Below are 18,630 nucleotides of genomic sequence, written 5' to 3'. Positions count from 1 at the left end.
TCATTCGGATTTACTTTCTTGTTTGCTCTTTAACTGGCATGCTATCCTGTCACAATTTCGTGCCGCAAAATTGAGACCCCTTAACAAGCCAAAGCCATGTTGATAGGTGCATGGAGACTTACTAGCCGAATATTAACCCCATGTCCCTTAAATTTTATATATATTCCGATATTTAAGCAGGTTGATCTCCATATTCACACTAGATGTAATTATTATTAATTTATTTTGGTTAAGGAAAAATTAGGATTTCAGGATAATTACCCCAATCGAAATAGTGCAATATCATAATATTAAACAAATTCAAACTCCGATCATGTATATATATTATGAACAAAAATAACAAGAGTTTAACCGTGAGACTTACAATGATCATATAAAATCGTTTTATATATATACTATCATTTAATTAAAAATTATTAATTTTATGATTTTTAAGATAATTTTATAAAAATAAATAATTTATCATAATTTTGGGTCAAAGACTACCGATTTTCTATATATATCAGTTAGCTTCTATTAACTGAAAAAAACATAAATCTACTTAAAAAAAACATAAAGATATTTATCATATCTAAACAAATAAATTATTTTTAATTTATTACTTAAAATTTACTTTTTGTTATTTATATATATTTGTTATGTTTCAATATAATTTAAGTTAGTATGTAACAAACAAAATATCATATTATCAATTAAGTTGAAGTTATATTATTATTTATTATTTAATTTATTTTAAAATTTTAATTATTATATTTTATTAACTAATAAAATTAAAAAATAAATAAAAGTCACGTTTTTTTTTTCTCATTATTTTCCCATTTGACCCTAATTCTCTCTTCTCTCTCATCACACGAACTAAGTTACCGTTCCCAACTACACCTTTAGGCCACCTTCATCCTTTTCTACCCTTCATCTTAAAATTCCAAGAGTTAAAACAACAGAACAGAGAAGGCAAAGCACAAAAAAAACCAAAACAAAAAAAACTTCATAATGTATAAAGTTTCTCAGATCTGAGAATCAATACAAAATCAAAAACAAAAATGTACAACACGAGTCTTCAATAAACAAATCTGTATTTGAATAAAAAGAAAATCGAAACTTGAACCAAAGTGAAACCCGCAGCACCCACCAATGTGGCAAAACCAAAGGCCAACAAAACGAAAGCACCACGAACCACCGCAACATCACCACGATCCACAATGAAACTCACCGCAATGCGAAACCACCGCGAACCTCCGAGGAATCTCACTGCCGCGTTCGCGCTCAGATCACTCTGTTGTTGGGTCTGTTATTCATGGAGATTCATCTAACAACTCCGCAGACACCTTAAACGACGACGTCGTTGAAGCCGTCATGACAAAGATGGAGACCCAGCTCTAGCACCTCTTCGACCGCCTTCATGCGCCACCGACGTTCGTCATCAGCAACACGTTTCTCTTCTGGGTCGTCGCCGTCGGGAAACACAGGGGCACGAGTGCACCATAAAAATTAGGGTTATTAGAAAAAACGAACGTTTTTGTGAAATTGAGGCAAAAGGGTGAAATGGGTCAACCTTGGAAGTTCCATTTGAGGAAGCATCGGAGGAGTCTGAGATTTTGGGGTTGGGAGGAACAACAGTGTCGTCTTCTTAGATCTGAGGCTGAGATCTGAGTTTTCTGAGAACGAAGAAACCGGAGAGCGTTGTCTGCACCAAACCCTACCTGGTCGCGCAGGTGACGCGGCTCGAGGACCGCCCTTCTCCTTCCACCGTTAACGGCGACGGCACCGTTTACATGGCATCCGCGGATGGGAGGATTAAGGTTTGGAGGACGGAAGGCGAGGCGAAAGGACACAAGTTTGACGGAGGTGGTGGCGCGGTTGGACGGTGGTGAGAAGTTGTTTTCCATTAAAAAATAAATAATTGAATTTTTTAAATAGTTTAAATAATAAAAAATAATATATGGGTGATTAGGTTTGATTTTAACAGAATAAAATTAATTACAGTTAATATCAAAAATAAATTTTAGATAATAAATTAAAAATAACCTATATTTTATATATGAAAAATATATTTTAAAAAAAGTAATAAAAATATAAAATAGGACACTGTCAATAATATAAACGCGGCTAAGATCACCAATGAGTCAATATTTCGCACAACTCGTTATGGTTTGCATGATAACTCTTTTGTTTTGTTATATTTTTAACTACAAGCAATCATCTATCAATTGTTCAATTGGAAGTATTCAAATAGTAAGTTATATATGACCCAGTATAAATAGATACGGACAGTCAATGAAAAACATTATAATTTGTTCTGGATCATATATATAGTTTAACTAACTTAAAAGATCCAGCTCAAATGTAATATCCATGGGCACAAAAATTTAGTTTAACAGATAATAACCAATTAAATAACAGTATAATTAACTAATAATTAACTATCATCCTAAATGATTAATCTTACTCGTGATAAAGAAGCTTCCAGATCTTGTATATATTTTAAATTTTGCATACATCTAAAAAAGAAAGCAGAAACAAGAGAGATTAGTATCTAATGTGAACTACACCCATTGGGTCAGCCAATATAAAAGGGGTTAACTGAGTTGGGCAAACATTCCAATTGAGAAAGGCATTTTCATGCATTGCACCGTATTTGACAAGCTAGTTCGCGCATGCATTATCTTCACGAAGAGTATGCCTATAAGAGATTGTCCACTGCAAATTCATGATAATTAAGACCGATCGTGAATAAGTTGAATCAAGCTGGCAGAAAAGAATTTTTGTCCATACAGCCTTCAATTATCTAACAGAAATAAATTACTAGTGTATAGATATAGGAAATGGTGAAAGGAATTTTTTTTTTACCCAAAAGTTTAAGGAAAAAATATTGACCGATTTCAGTATAAATAATATATCACGATTAAAAGACAACTTCTATGAGTTTTTAAAATGTAATTTAACTTTAAAAGATTACATGATATCAAATATAAATCGTCTATATATGATTATATAGACAAAATTTATTCTTCTCACTCTTGTTTATATGAAGTTATAATATTTATACTAAAATATCAATTTTCTTGATAAAAATTACTATATATTATTAAAAACAAGTAAAATAACAATCATCCTCTTCTGTTGGTAGTTTTCTTAATAATGAGTCAATGAGATTATTTTAGAACTCAATTATCATTCGGATAAATAACAGTTTTGTTGTCATATTCTTCATAGCTGACTTTAAAATTTAACATATGATAATAAATTAACTATTTAAACTTCTAACTTACAAACAATATAAAAAATGAGTTAGCTTATGTAATTATTTTAATTAATGACTGACGTACTATTCTCTTGAAGAAAAATATCTAGCATTATAGTTAGATCTATAAGATAATATTTTCCTGTGCGTCATATGATACTGACAAAAATAAGTGAATGACTTAATACGAAAGAGAAATATGCAACCTTTGGCGATTATTAAATTTATTGTAGGGTGTATACCCTAATAGAAGTTGTCTTCTCAGTGAAGCTGCCGGCCATTACAATCATTAAAACATCCCACCCACAGTAGAGAAGGCTTAATTATATGTTTTATTCTCTCAATTCTAAAAAATGTTTATATATATATATATATATATATATATATATATATATATATATATATATATATATATATATCAAATAAAAAAATTATGTTTTTTAGCTCCTTAAATTCTGACGGAGAGTCTATTTTTTTTTTTAATTTGAGAAACTAAAAATTTTATTTGAAAGATTAAAAAATAAACCCCATAATTTAAGAGACCAAAAATATAATTAAGTCTTCTAAGAAATTAAGTTAATATAGATGATAAAAATTTATTAGTTTATCTTTTAGTTGAAATTAATTTAGTTCTTTAAAAATATAATTGTTATGTTTCGGTCTTTTAAAATATGTGCAACTGGTGTGTGTAGAAAAGAGCCTAACATATTCACACACACACACAAAAAAAAATAAAAATTGCCTAACATAAGAGTAATGTATTTTCCACACCCGTTTGTAAGTAGGAAGCGAATCAAAGGAAAAAAAATGAAGGAGAACGTAAAAGATGTAATGAAAAAGGAAAAAAAAAATAGGCAGTTAAAAAAAGGATATATAAGAAATATAAGAAAAAATGAGTGTGAATAAAATCAAAACTCTTCTTTATTAAAAGTCCCTAGAAAAATATACTGAAAAATATGATGGAAGTGTTGATGATTGATTAATTGTATTTGGTAGATTAATTGTCATTATTAGCCCAAGACAGCGCGAGCACGGACCATCGATCGATGATTGGTTAAGTTTTTATTTTGATGTGTAAAATGTTATTGTATGCCCTCTTGAACCTCCAGTCTAACCCCTCTTCCCTCCAACCAAAAAAAAAAAATCACATACGCAAGTGTAGAGTGGACTTCATGCAATATACAAATCCAAATTATTACGACACTAGGAATCTGAGTATTTTAAACATGAATCTTGAGATTAGCGGCGTCGTGGCTGATCAATTTGTGACTGGCAACTACCAATAGTAATTTTAATTTTGCAGAGAAGTAATATATGATTCTCTCATTCAAAATAAAATAAAGCAATTTGGCCATGTCAACGAGCATGGGTGAATGTGCATGTTGCCGCATAATCTCTTCAACAAGGTGCAACAATAAGGAAAGGTAGAGTGAAATTCACACTGATAACGAAACTTTGCAAGTATTCCACAATTATGCAATTGTAAGATGTAACATTTCTAAGAGTCTTCACCAAATGCTAATAGAAAATGCAATAAGTTCCAAACCGCTGACGAATGGTGTGACGACCCTAATCAAAATGCTAACCAGTCATAGCAAGGGGGAAATCGACAGCATTTTTTTTTCATATATAATTTAATAATCATTAATTGATGATCCTGTACAGTTTTACCACTGGATCTAACCTCTCGTTGTGTTCCCACATGCATGGCAGCATATAAGATTCCGAACATTACCTGCTCTGCTTTGATTTATTTATTTATTAATTTTTATACATCGATCATTTCCATTAAACTTGCTATTCTCTAAATAAAAGAAATTAGTTCTTTATAGTTTACACTAGAGATGACGAAGAATCAGTTTTGTCCGCATAAACCAATTTGCCCTAATCGCACCGGATGCCCTTATTGTTCCATGTATATGACACCAAGATATGGGTACTTCCTATATTCCAACTCAAGTCACGTATTAGTTATCCAAATTTCCAATGTATGACACCAAGATATGGACTATAGCTATAGCTATCTAGGAAGTATATTAGATTCACCGACTGTCTCAACTTTGTTGAAGTTGTTAGAATTGATAACTTATTTGAAAAAATGTGATTTATGTAATGACTAATAAATAAATAAATAAATAATAATTAATGATTAAATTGTAATTGAATTAAATATGAAAATTTTTTAGAGATAACTATTATTTGATGGGATTAGCGATTATAGAATGATTAATACCTACTAACGTGAAACAATGTCATCTTTCTGATAGACAAATGCTCTCTCCAATCCCTAACTATCACAAACTTAGAAAGAAAGAATAGTAAAAAAAAAAGTAAAATTTTGTTTCTCTCTTATTTTAATAAATCAAAGTGTACCGGAGAAAAGTTTCACTATAGAGAAAGATATACATTGTTTATTTATTATTTGTGAAAATCATATATTTCAAGATCTTGCTGATTTCCTATAATTATTAATTTAGTAAACCCTTAAGATTTATATATGGTATCAGAATACAGGTTATAAAATTTATAATTCTTCAAGAATAATTTATTTTCTCTCAATTATGCATGAATTCTAATTATGAAATTTAGGATTTTAATTTCCACTGAATGTACTTTCAATTATATGTTTGAATAATATGCTTTTGGTGTTGATTTTGTTTTCCACTGTAAAATATGAAAATTTGTATCAAAGGAATATTATACGAAACTTCAATGGCATTGGCCTGCACAAAAGGTTTGAACCTTTGTAAAGTTTTCATAGTGTGACGTGTTCAATGTTGGAGAAATTATTGACATATTTAGATACCCTATGACTTATGCACGAAGGACGACTCTTTGGTATGAATTCGGAAATAGGACAAAAGGAAATAAACAATATTGAAAACCATTACATTATATTACATTAAATAAAATTCATTTAAGTGAAATAATTCATGTACGTGAATGTGATTAGAAAAGTTTATTTTATTGGTTATAATGGGAATGTATGATATATATTATGGTTTGGAATAAAATTAATAAAATGATTATAAATTGTTAATAATAATAAGTATGTGTAGGTCTTATATTTGATTGAAATTAAGTTTATGATGAATTTGTTAGTCACCAAAGTAGTCAAATATATAAGATTATTTAATTTCAAATTAATGATTATTTCAATTACTCATAGAATAATGGATGTTAAATTATATGATTATTGGTTTATAGGTAATTGAAATTCATTGTTATAAGACATTTATGATCACCCAAAGGTTCATTAGTTGTTCTTATAATTAATGAATATAATTGTAGACGATTTGTGTGTATAATTAGTTTTATTTATATACCAAATGTAATAAGTACTACTAATTGGCGCATATTTAATTTTCAAATAATGGTAAGAGTTTTATTAGCATCATATTGTTTGTATGTTGTGTGTTGGTGTATCTCCCAAAGGAGAACATAAATATACATTGATTGTTATATGAATGAATTATATGTATAACATGTGTTTTATGTCTCAAAATACTTATGTGAAATTTATTATACAAAATACTTGATCCCAATTCACTGAATTTTCATGTATCATCTGTGCCAAATTTTTAATGGGCTTAACTTCTTTGATTAGAATGAGCAAGTCCAATTTCACCTTGGTGTATTGGATCTTGATCTTGCTATATTGGAAGAGAAGTCTGTTAATATTAATAATGTCAATAGCAATGAAGAGAAAGCTCATTATAAAGCCTGGGAAAGATCTAAAAAATTTAGCTTAATGTTCATAAGAATGACTGTTGCAGACAATATTAAAGACAATTCTCCCTAAGATCAATAGTGTTAAAGAGTTTATGAGATTAGTGAGAAAGCACTCTCAAAAAACTGATAAGTCTCTTGTTAGGACATTTAGTGAGTACATTGACCACCATGAAGTTTAATGGTTTGCGTATTATGCATGAGCATGTAATTGAAATGACAAACATTACAGCAAGACTTAAGATCTTGGGAATGGTTGTGAATGAGAACTTCCTTGTTCATTTTATTCTAAACTCATTACCATCTGAGTATGGCTCATTCCAAATGAGTTATAATACCCTAAAAGATAAATGAAATGTGCATGAATTGCACAATATGTTAGTTCATGAAGAAACAAGGCTTAAGAATCAAGGAAGTCACTCAGTCTATTGTGTAAGTCACCAAAGGAATCAAGGAGCTGGAAAGAAATTTGTGAAGAAGCATGATAAAGCCAAGGGGCTATTAAAGATCAATGACAGCCCTATGCAAATCCAGGAAAATGCATAAAAGAGCAATAATTTCCATTTTTGTGGGAAATCTGGACACTTCTAGAAGGATTGCCTAAGTCTTGGTTCGTAAAAAAAGGCAAGCTTAATGCTCATGTATGTTTTGAATCAAATTTAATGAAGTTCCCCATAATAAATGGTGGACTAATTTTGGATGCACGACTCATGTTTCTAATACTATGCAAAGATTCCTTACAATCCAAACCATAAGCCTAAATAAGAAGTTCAGTTTCATGGGGAATAAAGTGAAAGCTCTAATGGAAGTTTATCTAGGAATTTAGTTTCATTATCTAAACTTGATGTTACTGGATACTCTTTTAATTTTGGTGATGGATGTTTTTCAATTTTTTTAAGCATAATCATCTCATTGGTATTGATGTCCTTTGTCATGATTTATATAAATTGAAATTAGATGGTTTATATGTTGAAACCGTTTTAACTATGCATCGTAATGTTGGCACTAAACATAGTTTAGTGAATGAACAATTTATTTTCTTGTGGCATAAACGGTTAAGTTACATTTCTAGAGAAAGGATGAAAAGATTAATAAAGAATGAAATTTTTCCTGATCTAGATTTTACGGATCTAAATATTTGTGTGAATTGTATTAAGGAAAAATAAACAAAACATACAAAGAAAGGAGCTACAAGAAGCACTTAGCTTCTTGAAATTGTGAATATTGATATTTGTGGGCTTTTTATGTTAATTCTTTCGAAAATAAAAAATTCTTTATCACCTTTATTGATGACTATTCACTTTACGATTATGTCTACTTACTGCATGAGAAATCTCAGGCAATGGATGTCTTAGAAATTTATTTGAATGAAGTAGAAAAATAATCAGACATAAAGGTGAAAGTTGTTAGGTCTGATTGAGATGGTGAGTATTACGGAAGATACGATGAAATTGAGCAACACTCATGTCCATTTGCTAAACTTCTTTAGAAACGTGATATTTGTGCGCAATACACAATACCTAGTACAACACAACAAAATGGTGTATCAGAAAGGCGTAACAAAAACTTTAATGGATATGGTTAAGAGCATGTTAAACAATTCAACTTTACTGTATCTTTGTGGATGTATACCTTAAAAATTGTCATGTATTTGTTGAGTAGGATTCCTAATAAGGCAATTCCAAAGACACATTTTGAATTGTGGGTGAATAGGACACCTAGTATAAGGTACCTGCATGTTTGGGGTTGCCAAATAGAAATAATGATTTATAATCCACAAGAAAGAAAATTGGATGCAAGAACAATCAATGGATATTTCATTGGTTATCCAGAAAAGTCAAAGGGATATATGTTTTATGATGTTAATCATAGTATAAGAATTGTTGAAACTGGAAATGCAAGGTTCATTAAAAATGGTGAAATCAATGGGAGTACAGTTTCACAATATGTGAAAATTAAAGAAGTTAGAGTGCAAGTTCCTTTAACTTGTGCCTCTAGCAGTAAGGTGATTGCTCATTTAGTTTTTGTTCCAAACAACAATAAAGAAGAATAACACAATAATAAGTCCATGATACATAATGAACCTATTATGGAAGAACCACACGAAGTATCATTAAGGAGGTTTCAAAGAGAAATGAGATTGGCTATTTCAAATGATTATGTGGTATATCTACATGAAACAAAAACAGACTTAAGCGTTAATGATAATGATCTAGTTTCATTTTCACAAGCTGTCAGCTATGATAATTTTGAGAAGTGGTTAAATGCCATGAAATAAGAGATAAATTCCATGGAATATAGTGGTGTTTGAGACCTTGTATAATTGCCAAAGAGTTATAAGAGAATTGGTTGTAAGTGGGTCTTCAAGACTAAGCGTGACTCTCATGGCAACCTTGAATGTTACAAAGCTAGACTTGTTGCTAAGGGATTTACTCAGAAAGATGACATTGATTATAAAAATGTGTTTTTACCGGTCTCATGTAACATTGATTATAAAAAGGGAATGACTAAAAATGTATTGTGATAATCCCGCAATAATATTTTTCTCTAAGAATGACAAGTACTCTAAGGGTGCTAAGCATATGAAATTGAAGTATTTTGGCATGAAGCAAGAAGTTCAAAAACAAAGAATGTCAATAGAACATATTAGCACAAATCTCATGATAGCTGACCTTTTAACAAAGGGATTACAACCCTAGACATTTATAGAACATGTTGAAAGTAAGGGCATTAGTGTTATTGATAATCATTAACTGTAATTTAACTTATGCATTTTACAGACACTCTGAGTTCATTTATGATATGTTTCTGATTATTTATTCTCTATGTTTGCATGCATATTTATTTTAGAGTAATGTTAATAGGTTTTGTCTTGAATAAAGACATTATGTTGGACTATTATGTACTCCTAACTAATGATCATATTAAGGAGAAAACTAATGTGTAGTACATGGAAGGGACTATGTCGATTAAGTGATGTACAACCGCCATGACTCAAATTGGTTTCTATTCTTAATCATGAAATTATAATGTACCCAATGTATAGAATGGTTTGGTCATTTTAATGCACATTATGTTAGTTTAATCTATTTATTTATTTAGTCCATAATGTTTGGTAATGTCACATGAGTCAAGTGGGAGAATGTTAGAATTGATGTTTCATATGAGAGGCATGTGACTTATGTAAGGACTAATAAATAAATAATTAAGGACTAAATTGTAATTGGGTTAAATAAAAAAAGTTTTTAAAGATAATTGCTACTTGACAAGAGTAGTTATTATAAAGGGTTAATACCCACTAACGTGAAACAAGGTTTCTTCTTGACAGAAAAGTGTTATCTCTAACAACTAGCCATCATGAACGTAGAGAGACAGAAATAATAGTCCAGGAAGCAAAATCTTGTTTCTTTCCTCTTCCAAGGAATCAAAGTACATCGGAGAAAAGTCTCACTATGCAAAAAGATACACAATGTTTATCTATTATTTGTCAGAATCATAATATTTCAAGATCCTATTGGTTTCCTATAATTGTTAATTTAGGAAACCTTTAAGATTTATAGAACTTTCTCAACACATACAAAATGCAAATGAAACCATAGATAAAGGAAAATAAAAATTATCTAAATTAGTCGAGTGCTCGATCCATTCAATCCAGAAAATTTTGATGGATCTCAGGACTAATAGAGAAGGGGGTTGATATTGGTACCACCTAATTGTTATTGGCACTACCAAAAATGTTGGAAATTACTCGATTACCTTTCCTCACACTCCCTCCCTTTCCCCTCTCTTCATTCAGAACCATTTTCTCACCCCAAACAACTCCACCACTGCACCACTCCAAATCTAAGCACCACTGTGTCGCACAGTCCAAGTCTGAGTACCACTGAGGCCATCCACACCCTATCCATGTCCAGATCTATAGCGAGCATCCCACCCACAATGTAGATGAAGGCGGGCAAGAGAAGGAGAGCAGGAGTTGCAAACGATGGCGACAACATTGTTGGAGATGAGGCAGGCGAGGGAGGGGGAGGAGTGGTTGCACTAAGGGGTGAAAGGGTTGGGATTTTCAGTCAACAATGAAAATACGATTTTGTTGAACAAATCTACAACGGAAACATAATTTCATTTTGTAAATTTTCAAGTGTGCAAAGAAAATGTATTTTTGTTACATAAATAGGGGTGAAAAAACAAAATACAACAAAAACATGATTCCATTACACACTTAAGCAACAAAATTCTTATTCTACTATGTTTTGTTTTTTGCACCCCATCTACGTAACAAAAATATGTTTCTATTGTTCTTCTAAGGGGAATTTAGGAATATAGCTAAAGAGCACCCAAATGAGTAGTGCCAATAGCAAAAGTGGTAGGACTAATAGAAATACTCATTAGAGAATCCTTCCAAAAGTCTAGTTGAACGGTTATCTTTATTTTCTTTTGTTTTATTTTTTAACTTTTTAATTCAACCAAAAACTCCTTTTTAGTTAAATAAAACTAAATGTCAAACTATAAACGTTCTCATGAGATATACTATATTACTATAGATTGTTAGTATTTAATATTAATATATTATTATTGATTTTTCACTTTAGTTGACATATAGCATAGTCATTAACACTGTTTAGCATTGAGTAAGATTACTTTTGATGAAAAATACTTAAGGAAATAATTAAAAAAATACATGTCAATTATTTTTTGTTAATTTAAAATTGAGTTTAATCATAGTCGGTTCAAGTATAAAGTAGGACAAGTTCTTATTTTAGGCATCTCAGGAATAATTTTTTTTTGTATTAACACTTGAGTTTAATGACAAAGCAAAGAACGAAATGACTGATGGTACATGGGGAAACAAAGAAATTATAGAATACGTTACGATATTCTACCTCAAGTTGAACCACAATCGGCAACAAATTAAGCAGGCTTCCCAGGTCTAGACAAATTCATAAACCGCAACACAAGTATTTCTTAGTTTTTTTTTTTTACAGAAGCTTCATTCATGATAGTCTGATAGATACATGAAGGAATATAATGGAAAACTTTTGAGTCTATTCTAGTCTATTGCCCTCCTTGCAAGAAGATGAGCAACAAAATTAGCTTACCTCTTGACAAATGCTACTCTATAGTTAGGATTATGCACAAGGACGCCTTTACACTCTGAAACTATACTTCCTATTTCAGTCAAATCTGTAGCAAAATTGTTGATTTTATCTACAACTCAGTATTTCTTAGTTAGGGAAACAAAAAAACAATAATGTAACAAATGGTATTCTGCTTACTTACCGAGAATAAAAAGCAGAAGTCGTTAAGTACACATACCATTCCACGTTAGAACTTTGGCAGGAAAGATGAAGAAAAATCGAACCTAATCTAGATGCTTAGGGCCAAGTTGAACAAAACTACTGTGTGTATCGTTTTACAACCATGTGATGAGTTAGATACTTTACTATAATAATATACAATTATTACTCACAAACGTAGACCGTGCATCTACTCCATTTACAAGCAAAACTGAGGGAAGAGCACACCTAGAACTCAATCTTTCTTTGATTTGAGCTGTAACCCAAGTAGAACAAGTCCCACCGAGGTAATGCAGACAAGAACGTTGACGAGTAGAAAATAGCAAGCAATGCTCCCTTTAAAGACTGCAGCCAAACATTTAGCGAGGATCAGAAACAAGTTGAAGTGATGCAAGTGAGAAGTAATGTCAAAGCACCTTAGCAAGCAGCAAAGCATTGTCATTTGCATACTGCAACGAACTGTCAGGAATGTTTTGAATTCCCTGCGCTACTTCCCAAGAAAGAATCATATGTTCCAAATTAAAACAAGAATTGAGTTTTCCTTGTTTCCATCCTCTTATAAGAGTCAAGTTTAACTTGGAAAACTTACCCAAAAACTAATCCAATTACAGCCCCGATATTGGCCTTATCTGGTGTTATTTCAACCTGCAATTCTCCAAACTGCAATTGGCAACCATGTTACTAATTTTGCATTTCCATACTAATAGTTTCTTCTTACATAAACCTTGTCAATGCCAGAGACAGAATAATTACCGACTTTCAGCACCCTAGTTTCCTCTTTCAGTTCTTCAACTATCACTGCTGACGTTGAACTAGCAGACAGAGCTCTACCAGCTGCAATCACTGCTTTTGCAATCTATGATGGTTAAACATTGCAACATATCAATATTAGTAAGATAAAAATACACTATTTCAACTATGATGACATAGATTCTGTGTATTTATATAATTGTTTAGCCATTTTTGTGTAGAGTTGACCTAATTAGATTCCTACCTAGTGTGTTTTGTTGATGTCCTGAGATTAGGTAATCTTTGGCCAAGCTTTTATGGTGTTCTCTTCTCCTTAAAAGTAGAAGCTTCTTCAATTAGCTTCAATTGACCAAATATTAGTTGTTTAAAAAAAAAGTTACTTTTATTTTTAAGAGTTTATCCAAAACTGAGTTTCTCCTAACTTTTAAAAAGAAAAGTCCAAAAATAGCTATGTCAAATGCTACCTAAGTAATCACACTTTAAGCTATGAAGCAAGTATAACACCTAAAAAGTGATTAAAGTGAAGTACTTTATGGTTCCTCAGTTCCTCTTTTGGTCCTAATAATAGCTTGACATCCTAAATTTGTTTCAATACAAGTTTTCAAAGAGAAAAAATAATTTTGAAAAGAAATTGAAATCACATCCCGGGTATAGGAACAAACAAGAAAAAATCAGAACCATTCATTCTGAACCAATAACAGTTAGTTATTCCCCAAAAAAAATCAATTATTTTCTCATTACATCAAATTAACGGAAGCTAGAGAACCACCGGCACAGATGGAGTAGAGGAAATACCTTTTGTGGCTCACCTTGGCCATACTGTCCCATTGATTGAAACCTTCTTCCAGCAGATACCAAATGCTTTCCAAGTGCTAAGCAACAAAATGAGCAAAGACATCTTAAAGCTAAATCCTTTATAATTTTAGGGGAGGGGGTTGTTTAGAGGAGGTGTTCTATTAAAAGCTCATTATTGATTACTTTCACATCGGTTTACCTGATTTGGCAGAACCCGTCAACTTGGCCTCAATCAAAGGGAGCTTTTTCACTAAAGAGTGGGAGGTTGATGTGTCAGCTAGTTCCCATGCTCGAGAGAGATTCAGCAAAGTCTCTCCCAACTCTTGGCCACACTGAGAAAGTATATTCATTTCCATTAAACAAATATATATCCATTATATTTGAGAATGAGGAAAACACCAGAAACACATAGTAGAGACTACAGACATCTTGAGGAAATAAATGGATTAGCAGTTAGCACTAGGTTACATACATGTGAACCTCAAATGAAATGCTTCAGGATAACTTCAATGAATATATTGATTGTGATGAATAAAAGCTATCTCATAGAAACCACCTGTGAAGGGACTATTTTATAGGAGAGCTAAGAGGGCCAGGCCAATCATTAGCAATTTAGTACTGTAAGTTGTAACCCTCAATCTTAATTGGAATCTGAATTGTGCTTGGAAATTGTAGCTAGTATTAGTAACAACTAACAAGTACTAACCTCATCTAAAACAGGTCCACTTGAAAGGTGGAATGCAGCGTCGTTTAGCTTCACAAAATTTAAAACAGAGCCATGATTCAGAGCAAAGAAGAATCTTTAATTTGCTATGGATTAACAATGGAAACGAGTGCATGATAATGCTGAGCATGGAAATAGCAAAGGATTGCACTGCACTTACATCTAATCGAAGATCGCGGGGAAGCTTTGCAAAGTAATCAGAAGGAAGATCAAAACTGTCCTGCAACGTAAACGCACATGAACTCTTGAATAACCAAATTTACAATAAATAAAAAAGAGGGTAATTTGTATTTTCAGATGAAATTTGCAACCCACCCAGAAGGTTTAAAGAAGATAACGTTAAATTTGAAACATGGGAAATGAACGACTTACAGCAATTTCTTGGAGAAGAGTTTGAGGGTCAGGTTCTGGATTTGGGAGAGTCGGACTCTGTTAGAGCAAAATGCACAGCGAGAGGTTTGGGAAGATAAACTGTATTGGTTGAGGATATAGGAGTGACGAATTTGAGTGAGGTTAGAGAAGCGAATCGATGGGTGTAACGGTGGGATAGAGGTGCTATCGAAGACCAGAATTGAAGCGAAGCTGAAGCCATTGTTTTCTTCCCAACTTGGTTTGAAGCTCTATGCAACTCAGTGTCAGCCACTGATATTCCGACACAATTTTAAATTAGCAGACATATCTATTAGTGGATAATAATAATAATAGGTCTTTTTTATTTTTCAGTAATAACAAAACTCAATTATTATTTTTGGGACGTTTATATTTAACTAAATTATCATCTCCGATCTCTAATAATTAAAAAAAGGACAATTTTCATGTTTACTGCTTGGACCTTGGAGAAAGTGGAGAATGGCTTGCAGTGAGCCTAGATTCGTGCTCAAACGAGGCCACAATTTTGGGGTACAGATCTTAGACAGAAGAGTTACAATTCACAAGAGATTGGCTTGTAGCTGACTGATACTTAAAAACTCAGCACTTATAATAAAGGAAAAAAATTACGCATTCTCCTAGCGCAAATCTTGACTTCAACGACGCACTAATGAAGAACGGATGGAAAGTCAAAACCCATACTCTTACCCAGAAAGTTATGGAATAAAAAGTGATATATATGTAAAATGATACAGAATTTATAACGGGGTCAATTGATTTTAATGAGAATGAGAAATTAGAGTATGAAAAATTAAACTTCCACTGCATAATCAGAGTCCCTTAGAAAGACACGCAAACTGAGAGCTAAATTACACCAGATAACGATGCAATAATTTGGGCTTTTCGAGTACTTCTAAAACATGAGACCAAAGACAAAACATTCAATACAGTCATCAAAGATACGGCTCAATCCTGCTATAATCGTGATCCAAGTATCTTCTGTTTTTGCTTCCTTTGCAACAACAATAAAATATTGCAGTACGAAGTAAAAAGGATAACATATAAGATGCAGCAGCAATCCACTAAACAAGGTCCAACGCGTTGAGAAGTTCATATGCAAGACAGCAACATTTAAACTATTTTTTAACTACTAGTCTAATATGAAACAAGTTCCATTCAAAGTTGAAAATTGAACCATGTCTTAAAATGACAGTAATCAATAGCCTTAAATTGAAAAAATACAATAAAAAGTAAATAAAATCCTGCTCATAGCACGAGTGAATTGAAATCCCAGGTTTGTGATACTTTATAAGTAGGCCAACTTGCAATGTAAAATACAAACTGGCTATAATTTCTCACCCTAACAACAACGCATGTTAGTCTATTTCTACAAAACAGAACAGATTCCAGCTCGATGAAGTATTCTAGTCAGCTTGCAGCCTTTGCAACCTTTCTTTGCTCAATTTGACCAGTTAACGGGCACTGCATCTCTGTCCAACTTACTGGAACCATAGTTGCACCTAAACAGAGAATGTACAACACATTTGAGGCACATATTGATTCAATCAGGTATTTTCTAGGAAAGGACAAAATGATATGCAATACATCATTCCAACATGTGTCATAGTTACATATGCTTAAATGAAACAACCCATTTCAATATTGCTCAACATTGATGAAAATCCCTACCTGATAAGTGCTCAGCCGATGAAAGTGTACAACTTATAATGCAATTATTAGATTTTATTCAGCGCTTGCTATAAATAAGATGAATCAACAATAAGTGCATAAAACATATTGGAGCAATTAATGTGAAAAGGCACTAAAAGATAAACAGCTAAAGTTCAAGCTGTGTTCACCAGACTAAAGTTGAAGTAAAATCTAAAACATTTATAATATCATCTCAAATGGGGGTCCTTTTATTCATAGCTAATTCAGATTTCAATTAAAATCTTCACAAGCCCAAAGCCCTATTAAGGTCAAACCTACCCACATCACTAATGACTAACTTATTCCTACATACTCAACGATAATTGCTTAACAACTACTGCTGCTAACTGACAAACTGATGCAATTTAATCATATCTGGGACACATTGTGGGGAACATCCAAATAATTCTCATAAAATTTAAATATGCATTTATCCCCTTGGGCTTTAGCAACACTAGACCTATCATCCAAGATAAAATATTCCATAAAGAGAAGTCCAATGAGAAACATGCAGACTTAGATGGAGATTCCTTCAAACCCAAATGTGCTTCCTTTGTTCTTATTGTGTCCCTTCCCAAGGAGAAACATGCAGAAGAAAAACTAGAGTCCCTGAATAGACAGAAAAAGGGAAGAACAGATATCTTCCGCATAATAAACTAGACTTGAGTAATACACAGCAAACTATATAAAGCAATCACACAAGTCACTAACATTAACATAAACTGGAGGGAACTATCAATAAACTACAACCACAACCACTTATAAGGATTTATCTCCCAGAACATGAGTAAAATCTCACCAGCAATGCTTTCTGCAGAAACAACACCAAGTTCATTCTTTGCAGTAGACAGAAAGTACGCCCGTGCATCTCCAAGAGAAAGCTAACAAAACCAGATTGAATTAAGGCGCTATTCAAGTAGCAAGTGGCAACCAATTGATTCAAGAGCATCATGGAAAATTTGAAATCGACTTAATAAAACTCTTAAAAGCAAGTAATAATACCACAAGGGCTCTAACAATGTCACCAGGATGAAAAGACAAGTGCATGTCTACTTTATCAATCTCAGTCGCTCTAACATCTTGCTGCCTGTCATCAAAATAAAAATTATTAAGTTATATATACTAGAACATTTGTAGACATAAAACTCTTGTCAGAACCCCAAAAGTCAAACAAAATGAAATGCATGATATAGAGATTACCATGCATATATAAACTAAATTAGTTCAATCAAAAGACGAAGAAACTCTAAGCATACAAGATCTAGAATCAATAACTACAATTCCTCCAATCCTTTGCTTCCTCTTTTTATTTCCCATGTAATCGCTAAAGTCAAACTAAATCCACAAATGATAACTTAGAAGGTAGTAGTATAAGAATAGCAAACCTAATGATGCCAGTAAATTTTTCTCGAACAGACTTTGGTCCAACACACATAATATCAGCTGAAGCGGACCGAGCCATCACTTTGGTGACCTATCAAAGCAAAATGCAGCAGTTGAAAACAAAGAGCATAATGAAAAGTGTATTAGACGACACGTGGGCATAGCCATAGACATAGATATTATACCCGAGCAATGACTACAGATCCAGGCTGTGGAACAGGTCCATGGGCCTTGTGACCAGTTACTTCAACAGTCGGTCTCTGCATATAGTCACTATGATTTCAGTTCAGCTTGCCTCAAATTAAAAAAACAAATAAAGCAGATAAGTTGTTCGGTGGATTCATTTGTTGTATAATATAGTTAGCAAATGAATTGAAAACCCTACCAGGTCGGAAGAGTCGGGGGCGGGAGGTACGGTGTGGCGGAAGCCGGTTAGGGAGGCGTATACGGTGTTGTTGTGAAGCGCCGCGTATGCTCCTCTTCCAGCTTTGACATCGCTGGTTCTACCCAACACTTCTCCCGGTGTTACCATCACTGCTTCTTTCTCTTCTTCCATTAACGACGTTCTTCGCCGCTACCAACCCAAGTGCCACCACCCTTCCACTTCTTCTTGGGCTAAACCACTCCAAAAT

General features: G+C 32.6%; 2 protein-coding genes and 1 pseudogene across 2 annotated transcripts; all 3 read right to left on the bottom strand.

Annotated features, from left to right (window-relative positions):
- Positions 1–808: 808 nt before the first annotated feature.
- On the bottom strand, positions 809–2,330 carry LOC121172885 (uncharacterized). The gene is made up of 2 exons (XM_041005769.1): positions 1,553–2,330; positions 809–1,439 (listed from the first exon to the last, which is right to left on the bottom strand). Exons 1-2 carry the CDS (start codon positions 1,884–1,886, stop codon positions 1,327–1,329), a joined length of 447 nt encoding a protein of 148 aa, XP_040861703.1. The 5' UTR covers positions 1,887–2,330; the 3' UTR covers positions 809–1,326.
- Positions 2,331–12,224: 9,894 nt separating this feature from the next.
- On the bottom strand, positions 12,225–15,996 carry LOC100796681 (uncharacterized; annotated as a pseudogene).
- A 66-nt stretch (positions 15,997–16,062) lies between these two features.
- LOC100796154 (exosome complex component CSL4-like) lies at positions 16,063–18,630 on the bottom strand. Its single transcript, NM_001255945.2, has 6 exons — positions 18,384–18,630; positions 18,184–18,258; positions 18,001–18,089; positions 17,618–17,702; positions 17,415–17,496; positions 16,063–16,425 (listed from the first exon to the last, which is right to left on the bottom strand). Exons 1-6 carry the CDS (start codon positions 18,552–18,554, stop codon positions 16,334–16,336), a joined length of 594 nt encoding a protein of 197 aa, NP_001242874.2. The 5' UTR covers positions 18,555–18,630; the 3' UTR covers positions 16,063–16,333.

This window comes from Glycine max, chromosome 10, assembly GCF_000004515.6.
Source record: "Glycine max cultivar Williams 82 chromosome 10, Glycine_max_v4.0, whole genome shotgun sequence".
Lineage (NCBI taxonomy): Eukaryota > Viridiplantae > Streptophyta > Magnoliopsida > Fabales > Fabaceae > Glycine > Glycine max.
This window is presented reverse-complemented; position numbering and strand designations above follow the sequence as displayed.

What these genes read in the sequence shown, in the direction of transcription:
- LOC100796154 (NM_001255945.2), bottom strand. Translation starts at nt 18,554, where the DNA reads ATGGAAGAAGAGAAAGAAGCAGTGATGGTAACACCGGGAGAAGTGTTG. An exon ending in CCCCCGACTCTTCCGACCTG is followed by an intron (nt 18,259 to 18,383) that starts GTAGGGTTTTCA and finishes GACTATATGCAG; the next exon opens with AGACCGACTGTTGAAGTAAC. An exon ending in GATCTGTAGTCATTGCTCGG is followed by an intron (nt 18,090 to 18,183) that starts GTATAATATCTA and finishes TTGCTTTGATAG; the next exon opens with GTCACCAAAGTGATGGCTCG.
- LOC121172885 (XM_041005769.1), bottom strand. Translation starts at nt 1,886, where the DNA reads ATGGAAAACAACTTCTCACCACCGTCCAACCGCGCCACCACCTCCGTC. An exon ending in CCTCAAATGGAACTTCCAAG is followed by an intron (nt 1,440 to 1,552) that starts GTTGACCCATTT and finishes GCGACGACCCAG; the next exon opens with AAGAGAAACGTGTTGCTGAT.